The sequence below is a fragment of the Melampsora larici-populina genome, assembly GCF_000204055.1.
Source record: "Melampsora larici-populina 98AG31 unplaced genomic scaffold MELLAscaffold_1, whole genome shotgun sequence".
NCBI lineage: Eukaryota > Fungi > Basidiomycota > Pucciniomycetes > Pucciniales > Melampsoraceae > Melampsora > Melampsora laricis-populina.
In genome coordinates this window covers 1,275,102-1,287,471 of record NW_006768765.1, presented here as the reverse complement: position 1 = coordinate 1,287,471, position 12,370 = coordinate 1,275,102, and the positions used below count along the sequence as shown (strand labels likewise).

The 12,370-nt window shown below is 41.8% G+C and overlaps 2 protein-coding genes across 2 annotated transcripts; one reads left to right on the top strand and one right to left on the bottom strand.

The window, feature by feature from the left end:
- Positions 1–1,791: 1,791 nt before the first annotated feature.
- MELLADRAFT_46340 (uncharacterized protein) lies at positions 1,792–5,527 on the top strand (the record flags this gene model as incomplete). Its single annotated transcript, XM_007404019.1, has 15 exons — positions 1,792–2,341; positions 2,419–2,439; positions 2,517–2,745; positions 2,822–3,167; positions 3,235–3,321; positions 3,401–3,498; positions 3,593–3,896; positions 3,991–4,045; positions 4,136–4,167; positions 4,268–4,387; positions 4,453–4,496; positions 4,598–4,694; positions 4,809–4,954; positions 5,032–5,062; positions 5,208–5,527. 15 exons carry the CDS (start codon positions 1,822–1,824, stop codon positions 5,253–5,255), a joined length of 2,178 nt encoding a protein of 725 aa, XP_007404081.1.
- Positions 5,528–10,855: 5,328 nt separating this feature from the next.
- On the bottom strand, positions 10,856–12,246 carry MELLADRAFT_76276 (uncharacterized protein; the record flags this gene model as incomplete). Its single annotated transcript, XM_007403531.1, has 5 exons — positions 10,856–11,041; positions 11,120–11,292; positions 11,365–11,394; positions 11,463–12,086; positions 12,152–12,246. The coding sequence occupies 5 exons, from the start codon at positions 12,177–12,179 to the stop codon at positions 10,856–10,858; spliced, it is 1,041 nt and encodes a 346-aa protein (XP_007403593.1).
- Between the last annotated feature and the right edge of the window lie 124 nt (positions 12,247–12,370).

Sequence of the window (12,370 nt, the reverse complement as noted above, 5' to 3'; positions counted from 1 at the left end):
GTTCAGGAAAAATTGCTCAAACAATATCAAAGCCAACAAAAAAACTTGTTCTTTGCTTTGCTTTGTGAAAAAAAACCAAAAGTTGACTGGTAAGCGGTGTTCTTCCAAAGCCCAACCAATTCAAAAACCAAAAGCAATTTGTGCCACTCAAGCCACACAAACAACATCTTTCCACCTTTCACAAAGCAGAGAGCCGGGTACCACCTAGGCTCTTTTGGAGCTCAGCTCAGTTGAAAAGGCCTGTCTTCAGACCCAAACACTGACTTTGAGTGACCTGGCAGAGCGACAGGTCTGTGAAACCTGCACACAGTTGTTTCCGGCCATCTTTGACTTGCTTCAACTCCCTTCTGAAAGGCGCAAAACTGGTTGGTCGGTTTTTGCCCAAGCCCTATTGTACCTGTCACCACCAGATCAAATATTCACCAGTGTGAATCATAAACAACAGTCTTGAAACATGTCAGAAAAAAAAATTCATAGTGGCAGAAATATCAGGTAAAGTTGTTGAAGTTTTCTCCTATATGATCAAACATCACCCCTGTTGAATGTTTGTGGAACATCAAAGTCATTCTTTCTCCCTTAATAACTCTACCTTACCAGGTGGATGTCATCTTGAGTCTGTTCCTGTTATGCATAGGTAATTTTGCCTCTTCAGGAGGTTGATGGGCTGTTTGGATCAATTACACAACAGTCCCAGAACTTTTTAGACAAGCTTCAAGTTTAAACAATCTTGCAAAAGGGATCAGACAGTTTCAGGTACAGACATAATTAAGCTTAACTACACCTCTCTATCAACATGGTCACATTGGCTCTCAAAGAGCCCCAACTTTGGCCTGAGACCAGCAAGATTTTCAAGTGCTTTTGCTTGAGATTCCTTTTTGGGGGATCTAAACACTGTGGAACCTTGAAATATATACAGCAGAGTTTTTTCAAGCCCTTCTGCTTCTTGTTGTACTGATTTTAGCCTGTCACCACTTGGAGATTGTGAGGAAATTTGATTCTGATAGGTATCACATGGTTTTGAAGGGGTCAGTGTGTGAGCCTACGCGCGCCTTGAATACTTAAGACCCAGATTCACAAGAACTCAACAACTGAACTGTGCCACTTTGCTCAAGTAACATGGTGCTAAAAGTGGGATGAGCATGTGTACAAGGCTTATAAGGAGCTCTGTTCAACTTTTTGTCAGGTTGCACAATCTTTAGAGCCTTCAAAGAGAGATTTCAAGCAAAAGTGCTTAAAATTCCTGCTGGTCTCATCTCAAAGTCGGGGTACAAGCCAAGCCCCTCTTCGAGTCGAGAGGGAGGACGTCGCCGCGTCGGAAGAGGGGCTTAGTTAAGCTTAAGACATAATGGTCATTGAGTCTGCACAGGTTTGCACAGAAACACAATAACGGGTGATCGAATCAAACCAAGCCCTTTTTTTCTCAATTGTCACGCAAATTTGTCGGATGAAATTTGATGGATTATTTGAAAGCGGAACTAAATTGTGCTTATGAAACTGAAACAGACTGAAACACAACTCTGTCCCGTGTCACTCATCGCTCAGCTCATCTCACCATTCCTTCTTTTTCATCCCGACCGGCGACAATTCGCTTTGAAGCAGCTTGGGGCCAATACATGTCGATGCATTAGGATAGATTAGGATTTTGAAGTCTGATTGAGGAAATCTGTGCGAAGACTGCTCAAGAATCTCAGTGCTGAAATTAAATTTTTCATACGCTTCTTTGGACTCGATCATCTTGATAGATTGTGATTTAAGTCCTGCGGTGTGAGGCCATATCTCGAAAACCCTTGAGAGTCTCTAGAGATCATAATCGATAAGCCAATGGCTAATATCATCGCAGCGCGGAGTTTATCATCCTATACCTCACGATCCATCTTGTCATCTCTTCCAGTCGGGCACAATCGCCGACGTTTACTATGTTTCACCCAAGAGACTCGACTTCACGCTGAGGCTCGCACAGGCTTAACTACGAATCCATCAACACCAATCTTGAGCATTCGAACATTTTCTCAAGTTGCATCTCGTTTACAGGCCGATCATACCGATTACCTGCCAGAGCACCTCGATGCCTTTCCAGTTCAACCTCCAGATATTCCTTTTTCGCAGCTTGTTCCGGACTCACGCAACGGCGAAAAATTATCTCAGGACTCTTTAGTCACAGACGAGCCTTCTAGTCAACCTGAACTTCATGCTGTCGTGAGCACCTTTGATCTATTTTCGATCGGCATTGGCCCCTCGAGTTCCCATACAGTTGGACCTATGAGAGCTGCCAAGATTTTTGTCAATGATCTGAAGAAGGCAGGCGTGTTGAAAAACGCTCGACGATTGAAAGTGGCCTTATGTATGTCATTGCTGTGATGTTAATCTGATGCGCATCGAATCATACACTGATCTGCAACCCGCGTCTCACTGTATCAGATGGGAGTTTGGCTGCGACAGGTCAGGATCCTTTTTATCACTCAGGCACTGTACTCGAGGTATTTCACTGATGAGTAACAATGACATCAAATTCTTAGGCAAAGGTCATATGTCTCCAGAAGCTTTGATAGCCGGCTTCGAGGGTTGCGATTGTGAAACAGTCCCAACACACACGATCCCTACAAGGTATCAAGCAGTCTGCGATAATAAATCTATTGTTCTTGGCGCGGAACTGAGTGATGGTGAAGGAGGTCAACTCACACAATTTGACATCGAGAAAGACATGGTCTGGTTATGGGATCGAGTCCTTCCTCAACATCCTAATGGGTAAACCCAGCTTCTGCGTTTCTTTCTATACCACCTCGGCTTTACTTACAATGAATGCGCCGTCATATAAACACAGAATGCTCTTTTCGGTCTATGATGAACAAGGTGACTTGATTGCGAGTAATACTTACTTTTCAGTAGGAGGAGGTTTCGTCGTCAATAAAGATACACAATTTTCTCGAGAGAATCTTTACTACAAGCAAATTGATAAGAAAGGAGCGTCAGCCGTCCGCTTGGAGCCATTTCATCCTGCTCCCGTTTCTCAGCTTCTCTTGGAATCACAGTCCCAGAATGATGGTGAAAGTGGCAAGGATTCGAAGGCGGACATAGTTGACTCCAAAGACAGCACTTCTGGACCCAATCAGCCTCCTTTGCCATTTCATAATGGCGACAGTCTCTTAGAATTAACTCGGATACACAACGTAAGAGACAGAGCACTCTTTGTCTTGAAAACACCAGCGCTCATCGTGCACTCCTCTTTGGGTTCAGCTTACAATTGCTCAGATCGTTTTCAACAACGAAAGGCAATTTCTGTCCGCAAGCGAGATCAGGGCTAATCTTATGAAAATCTATCGCGTTGGTGGCATATACACACTCCTACTCGCCTTGTCCATATCCAATGTTATCATGAACTCACGCGTGTATTTTCTGTCAGGTGATGGATGATTCCATTAGACAAGGTGTCTCTTCAGACGAAGAAACCCTTCCAGGTCGCTTACGTGTCAAACGCAGAGCCAAGAATCTTTATCGACGGTTAGTGACCACGCTTATGATATGTTTAAGCTGATGAGCATGATATTGATCTATCACCACATTCTGAATCGACTGAATCGGATTTCGTCTCTAGCTTACACCGAGGCTTTTTCCCTTCCATCTCAGACTCGCCCAGCAACAGCCCACCTGCCTTGTCATTCACTAAACCAAATTTATTACCTGAAGTCTCCAACACAGCTCTTACTTCTACCTCCCAAGAAGATTCAACTCGAGCTTTATCACCACAATCAAATGCAACCATTGAGCACAGAGGTGAGACTCGTGCTCCGTTGGTGGTCAGAGGCAGATTCGATCACGAGATTCCACCTGTGATGCCTCGTCGAAATAGTTTCCCGTCCATGGACTTCCTTTCCTGTTACGCTATCGCAGTCAAGCAAGTTTTACCTCTTTGTGCATCTTTTGATCAGACATGTATTGACAATCATACTGTTGCTCCGTTCAAATTTGGTTCAAATTTGGTTTTCTAGTGAGGTCAATGCTGCCGGTGGGAGAATCGTGACGGCTCCAACCAATGGGGCAGCTGGTGGTACGCCATTTTTTCTTGCTTCGAGTATCTTTTGAGCCCAATGAATGCCCACGCAAAGGCTAAACTTGCTCCCATCTCCATATCGCACAGTCATCCCCGCTGTGCTCAAATATTTCTTGGAGGTAGGTTTTAACCAATTTCTGCAGTTTCTCAAAGGCTCTTTGCGATTTTGAAGAATAGCATCAGCTGATATGATCAAATTGCGCCCTGGTGGGTCAAAAGTTCATCTCCGAAGACCATGAGCGTGACACCATGACATTCTTACTGACAGCAGCAGCGATCGGAATGCTTTATAAGAGAGGAGCAACCATTAGTGCCGCTGAAGGTGGATGTATGGCTGAAGTTCGTAGTCATGCGTTCTCATAATGTTCCCTACAATTAGACTTGAACTCTTTAACACATTGCAGGTCGGAGTGGCATGTTCGATGGCAGCTGGTGCCTTTGCCGCGTGGTAAGTGTCTTCCGCAACGCTATCATCAAGCAAATCTCAGCAAGCAGGATACAATTTGGTATTGCATATACTGATCTTTGGCTGATCTGTTTAACAATCAGCATGGGGGGGAGTCCAGAAGTTATTGAAGCCGCGGCGGAGATCGGAATTGAACATTGCCTCGGATTGACCTGCGATCCAATTGATGGTTTAGTACAGGTACGCTCTCTTCAGCGTTCAGAGTCACAAGAGTTGGAGGAGGGGCAGATCCATGAGAATAACGCTCTAACTTGACTCTCTGATGGTGATAATGATGCACCTGGCGCTTGGTAGATTCCCTGCATTGAAAGAAATGCGCTTGGAGCTGTCAAAGCCGTCACGGCCGCTCAATTAGCTCTCTCAAGTGACGGGATTCATAGTGTCTCTTTAGACGAGGCGATCGCTGCGATGAGACAGACGGCCAAGGACATGTCAAGCAAGTATGTATAGTGATGCTCTTCTCATCCCTCTCAAAATCACTTATTAAGTATCTTGAACCTGGTTTGCACACTTCAAGATACAAAGAGACCAGTCGGGCTGGATTAGCAGTGAGTCACCTTGTTCCGCATAATTGGATCTTCCCCAAAGAATTTTGGGATGATATCTATCCCGCGATCTACACATCAGACTGATCGAATAATTCTGCACATCTCATCGGTCCTCAAAATTCTTATCATTTGCGTCGAAATCAAGACATCGGTGAAAGGCGCCAGAATCTCGGTCGCTGTCCCAGATTGCTGAGAAATGACCAACGACAGTTATACACCTCGGTTCATACACGGCAAGCCGGATGTGTTTCTTGCCTCCTGTGTTATGAATTTTGTTTGTTTGCGCATAACGGATGTCACGGACGACTAGATTGTCAAGTATTGAGCTATGCCTCTTACTCAAGGACAATATATCACATGTCGAGAACGTTTGACGCATTTTATTGAATTGATGAAAGCATTCTTGTACAGAACAGAAGATTTGAATTGAAGAGGCAATTGAATTATGCCTTACCTACCTGTGGTTCAAGTCAAAGAGCTGTCAGATGTTATAGCCCCCTTCCGCTCGAAGGTTTATTGGATTATCCAGTCGGCCACCTGGAGTTCTCTGAAGCCCGCTCAACTTTGATAACTGATTCATACGGCCCTTGATCAATGTGGTACCTTCAGGTATTCCTGGCACAGTATTTTGATACCAAGTTTCAAAGAAACCTGACTCAAGACGAAAACATTGACTGCAACCTATGGTTGAGACCAAACCTTCAGACAGACATTTAATCATTAAAATCCAAGAAGAAACCTCTGTTCAAAGGTCATTGTTGGAAAGCTGATTTGCGGCCTTGAAGATCAGAGTGGACCTAATCTTGAAATGCCAATTGTTGACCAATCAGTTTTCCTACTTGTGGACACTTGTGTTTACACATCTGACTTCAAAATGTCCAGCATTATGAGTCAATTGGTTCAAAACCTTTTAAAGGTGAAAAATTGATTTCCTTTTGTACTTCAACATGCAAGGCTCTCACTATTCTTATCTTTTTATCAAAGTATCAGTATCTGAACAAATGAAATACTGTGTATCAATGTCTTTTTATCAAACATGAAACTTGCACATCAAGTTTCTTTTTTACCATTCAGATCAAGCTTTGAAGCAAGTTCTACATTCAATGGACTATCATCTTATTTCAAGTCTCTTCCTCCAGTGTACATCAATACCATCCAATATCTCCAAAAGTCTTAATCAATCTTTTAAGGTGAAGGGATAATACACAATTCAAAATTTTGATTTGTGAAAAACTTTCAATTTCCCTCTTCTAATTAGAGAGTGAGATATGGTCAAGAGTGGTGGTGGTGGGTCTTGTTATTTTGATCACAGTGTTTCAATTGCAAAAAAAATGAATAGAAGACCCCATAATTGAATAAAAAGGATCTCAAATGGATAAGCTTTCACTTTCTCTTAGTGTTTCCCTAAAATGAAATTAAGAGAGAAATGGGTTCACAGAAATTGACCCAATGGCATAAGATTAAAGTTTGATATTCAGAAGGAATGGGTGATAAGTAAAGGAGGACAAGCATATGACTGATAATTCTGTTGGTCATAAGATGTAATTATGGTTCTCAAACCTATGCAAAAATTTGTGCAAGTTTTGAGCAACTTCTGTGCAAGACATGAATAGAACTTGCACGGAACTTGCACGGAACTTGCACGTCGGTCTTGCACGGTTTTTGTACCAGTTGGAACAAAATAGCTGGGGTCGTCAAAAAATTTAATGTGCAAGATTGGTGCAAGAAATCTTGCACAGATCTTGCACGTCGGTCTTGCACATTTCTTGCACAGGTTTGAGAACCATAAATATTGACCAATAAGACATAGAAAGATAACCATGACATAGAGACAAAGTGATAAGAATAAATTTGACAAAGATAACCATTCATTCTAATACATCTCATGCAGGTCCTCTTGTAAGCAATACCCAGACGCATTGAATTTGTCCACCAGAAGCTCTGGTGTGATGAATTCTAATACAGTTCCTGGATAGGCCAAGCAGCATTGTTACCTGACTTCTCCAAAATCTCACTTTTCTTGAAGTGAGCTTTGATAACCAAGAAACACATTGTGATTAGATTGAATAGGCTGGTAGATATACTAAGCTGACAACTGTGAAATCTAACAAAGTCAGTGTCATACATGGTGTATGATCAAGTAAACAGACTTACCAGTGGTTTTGCAAAGTTCTTCAATCCAACCTCTGTGATGATGAATCACACAGTTGTCCATGACCAGGATTGAATTTGGAGCTGGATAAGGGTTCATTAAGCAAAAAAATGACCAGCTGGAATTGCAAGAAGGTTTCAAGATAGCTGTGGTTGATGCTACCTTCACAGACAAACATGGTGATCAAACCACATAGTCTAATTAAAGGAAGCAACAAGTAGCATTTTGGGTCAGAACACTTGACCCATTGTGTGACACACTGACCAAATGGTGACTGGTTGTTAACCTGCATTGGATCACGTTCACAGATGGCACTCTCATCTGACAGAATCAGAGGAAGATCATGAATCAATCAGCAAAAATTTGAATGAAAGCAAAGAAAAAGAGTCAAAACAATAGATTCACTCACCAGGGAATACAAGGAATTCATCTGGGATAATCTTCATGTCATTGATAAACTTTGCAGTCTTGGCCTTCTTGAGAGTAAGGTAAATATATGTGTTAAGTTCATGTGAGAGTTCTTCACAAGACACCAAGACATTGGTTTTGTTTTAGCCTCACAGATCTTGTTCAAGAAAAGGGATGGTTGACATGCTATGAGTTTTCTGATGAAGACACAATCTTCATCATTGCAAATGAGAGGTCTGCCTTGTTTCTTATACTCTAATGGATTCCTGATAACTGATTGAGGTTGCTGATAAAGAGCCATCCATTGGTTGAAGGTAAAGGTTCAATCCAAAATGTCCTCACCAAGGATAAGTAGAAATTGTAGTTAGATACGGAACAGAAAAGGAAGGAGCAAACTTACAATATTGTCGAATTCCATTTGTATTTCTTTCAACACAGCCTTGAACATCTTGTGAAAAGTCATCAGATCTGCTGGGTTTGGATCTTTATCATACCTGGGTGGGAATAGTTGTATCTTCCATTCATCTGCTTTTGAATGTATCACACTCTGCAATATAAAATTAATCACAAGATGATACAAAATGAAGACAAGAAACACTTACCGTGACTTTTGAGGTCAGGCAGAGAGGAAGACTGTTTTGATATCCTTCTTTATCTGAAGTTTCTGTGTACGCTTGGATGTCACTTTCTAGAATGTATTGGAAAGCTATCTGTCGGACAAAGTCGTGAAAGAATCACCCAATTTTTGGTGTTTGAGTTCAATGAAAATGAATAGATTAGAAGAAACCTGATCTCCAAAGAATTCACCCAACCTTTAGGTGAGAGGTGTTCATCGGATCCAGCTCTCAAATTCGGAAGCTGGCGGGAAATATCGCGGCAACAGGAAGATAGCTCTTGAGGAGTCAAGGGGATTTTGTTCGTCCACGGCATGAACTGATCTTCATATTCATTCGCCTGTAAAGAAACAAAAAAATGATCAGTGATATTATCTTATTGAAGGACCGCATGTACTTGCATCGCAGTGCTGTCGGCCCATGTCCAGATGATCCTCATCAAGTCCAGCGTCGTTTGCTAGTTGATTAACTATACGTAGAGGAGTCCCAGCGAGGTGGGCTGAAGTCAAGCTTGAGGTAGCAGTGGGAGTACAAGGAGGAGGTAGTGGCACTCCAGCAAGTCCATCATCTATGTTATGGCCAGTGCGCAAAATAAGTCAATTGAAACTTGTTGAATGTGAACAAGAAGCAAAAAAATATGGACTTACCACTGTCTGCTTTGTCGAGATCTTAGACTTGATCAAGCAGTGCAAAAAATCAGTAAGTGAAACACATCGTATTGGAAAAACAAACAAAGATAAACTGACCACGGACTATTCCGTTGTTTTCTTGATCAAGGACTTCTTCCCGGGAAAAAGAGGACTTACGAGGTGAAGAAGATGACTGATCGGGAGCTGGAGCTGGAGTTGTAGGAGCTGCACGATAGGAGGGTCTTTCCATTTGCTGTTATCCGTTGATTGTAGCCACACTCTGCTTAGTTCGTCAAGAGGCCGACAACATTTTACATCTTCGTGTTTATCTGAATCTATTGGATCAGTTCTCTTCAATGTATCATTACCAATATGACCAGTGGAATGACTTTCTGGCTCCAGATTCCGTTGAACTGGATTGTTCTCCAAAGACATATGATTGTTAGCTTGGTCACGAAGAGCTGACCATTGAGCAAAACGTCCACTGTGTGTTTCTGGTATATCATGCCTTCGTATCGATTCATACTTCATAGTTCTTTGGGTTCCACAAGCCAAACAATGATCAACAACTTCATCTGGGCCTTCAGAGAAACACTCTTTGGTGTGACTAGGTTGCCATAATACCGAACCAAGTCATGTCTTGACATAAGATAAAGGGATATAACTACAAATATACCTCATGAGAAAGACAAAGAAATAAATAGTCAAATATTTATGACAGCTGAAAAAAATTGCTGTCCTTGTTGGAAGAAAGACCAAATTGGAATTGAGTAATATATGTTCATAGATAAAGATGTGTGAAGGAGAGAAAGATAAAGATACAACACTTCTTATACTGATTTGACAAACGTCCAAGCAGTCTCAGTTCATGAGCTTCCTAATCTGTGACAAACTCGTGTTCAACTTGATTATCAAGGATTGCCATGGTATTGAGTACTGCAGCCTCAGTAGGTAACGCAAAATCAGTAAGACCTTTTAGTCGATCAAAGGTCTTTGTTCCATCAATTCGAGCAAAATCAGACTGTAACACCAAGATGTAGTACCTGTTTAATGAAACTAGTCAGATAATCGTCATTACGCAAAAGAGATCAAGAGGTACATACGCAGAACGATAACGCTTAGATTTCTTGCGCAATCCATCCAACGCTTGATTCACAACCGAGCGATATACCTGTTTGTCGTAACTTTGATGGTTCAAGCTCCAATGGATGGCTTGCATTCTCTGTGAGTAACCCACAATTTCATCAGCCTGGTTTAAATATTGGGTTCAAAGTCTCAAACCCACAAGCCATGCGTATCGAGCTCTTCGAAAATGATCAACATCTTTCAAAATCTCCCTGCGAGAACGAACACGACCTCCAATATAACCATGTTCTTTTTCATAGAGCTGATAAAATGAAGAGACATCAACCTGTTGAATACAATTGAAAAGTTCCTGAAAGAGTCACTGACCTTAACAATGATTGTATCAAGGACTGGTACATTCAAGGTTGAAGATCTGGGATCTGGTTTTGTGATCGGAAGATTTATGAAAATCTGTGGAAAGGAAAGGTGTCTTGTCAGATATGAAAGAGAAAATGAAGATGAAAACTTACAATCTCATCAAATTCCGTTCGTACTTCTACCAAAACAGTCCTGAACATCTTGTGAAAACTATTCACATCTTTTGGATTTGGATCCTTACCATACCTAGCTGGGAGCAATCTGTTTCTCCATTCAACGGGTTTGGAAAGTATCACATTCTACAATGTATATGCAATTAGAGATCAAAAGATGATAAAAAAATAAGGAAAAAGATGTTACGAATTTGCTTACCATGACTTTTGTCGAAAAGGAGATTGGAAGTCTATCTTGATCTCCTTCTTGATCTACAGTCACACTGTACACTTGAAGATCACTTCCCAAGATACATTGAAATGCTATTTGACGGACGAATTCCTGACAGAACAACCCAAATCGTCAGTATCTGAGTTTGATCAACATCAATAGATTAGAAGAAGATATATACCCTGAGCTCTAAAGATTCTACCCAACCATTAGATGTTGGGATTCCATTGGATCCACCTCTGATTTCCGAAATCTGACGGGTGATATCATCGTGATAGGACAATATCTCTTGACGAGTCGATAGGCTTGTAATCATGGACATCATGAACTGAAATTCAGGGCCAGTTACCTGTAAACAAACATACAATGATAAGCAATAGCATCTTATAATCGATATACAATTGACATGTTGTATGCACATACATACATCACAGAGTCGGCGGCCCAGTTCCAGATGATGTTCATCGAGCCCAGTAGCGTTGGCTATTTGATTGAAGATACGTAGACGACTTTCATTGTCGTGGGTTGAGGCCAACCTTGAGCTAGCTGTGGGAGTATAACGAGGAGGCAGTGGCACTCCGGCGAGTCCATCATCTGTGCCTGCGTGCAAATCAAGTGGGCAAAATTAGTCGATCGAACCAAGTTCAAAAGAAAGCAAAAACATGAACTTACTGCTGTCTATTTCATGATGATCTTCAAGGTCTTCAGGACGGAAAATCAGTCAAGTGAAACAGATCGCATGGTGAGCAGAGACAAAAAGATGAACTGACCACTGTCTATTCCGTCAGTACCTTCAAAGTCTAAGGAAAAAGATGACTCGCGATGTGGAGTAGAGGACTGATCGGGAGCTGAAGTTGCAGTAGCTGCTTGATTGGAGGGTTCTTCTGTTTGCCCCTGTTGACCGCTTGCTTGATCATGTAGTTTGCTCTGACCTTCAACCAAAGCTGTCTCTTGAGCTTTTCCAGAGGTCTCACCAGTGTTGGACGGACTTGACGGTTTTCTCAATGAGGATGTTCGGTAAAGCGAGCGTCGCGAGATTGGAGGAGTGATTTTGGGAAATGGTGATCGAGAGTTAAGATTATCGAGGGTCCGACGGCGTTTTACATCTTCACTTTCAAGCTGATCTATCTGATCAGTTCTCTTCAATGTATTATTACCAGGATGACCAGTAGAATGACTTTCTGAAATCGATTTATCTTGAACTGAATCGTCCTTCAAACCAACCGATTCGCTAGCTTCTTTATCACGACGAGCTGACCAATGAGCAAAACTTGCAATGTGTGATTCTAATTTCTTATGACCTTGAATCGATTCAGGTTTCATAGTTCTATGAGTTTCACAAGCCAAACAGAAATAAACCACTTCATATGGACCTCGAGCTTCACCTTGAAAGCCTAAATCAAAGCAGATCATTAACTTTGAGAAAGTCTTTAGAAAATGAAACATTGCAGATATTTACATTGTTGAATGATACCAGGTCTAGCCATTCCAATAGAAATCAAAGGTGTTCTGAGGTTTGTTGTGGCGAAATGGGATGATTCAGGAAGATAGTTTGAGAGATGATGAATTATGAATTTAATCCACAAACGGGTTACGGCACGGCTAACCTCCTCCTGTCACGACAGGTCAAGACTCCCGGCCACCCAAAGCCATAGACGTTAATTTGTGGCGCAGATTG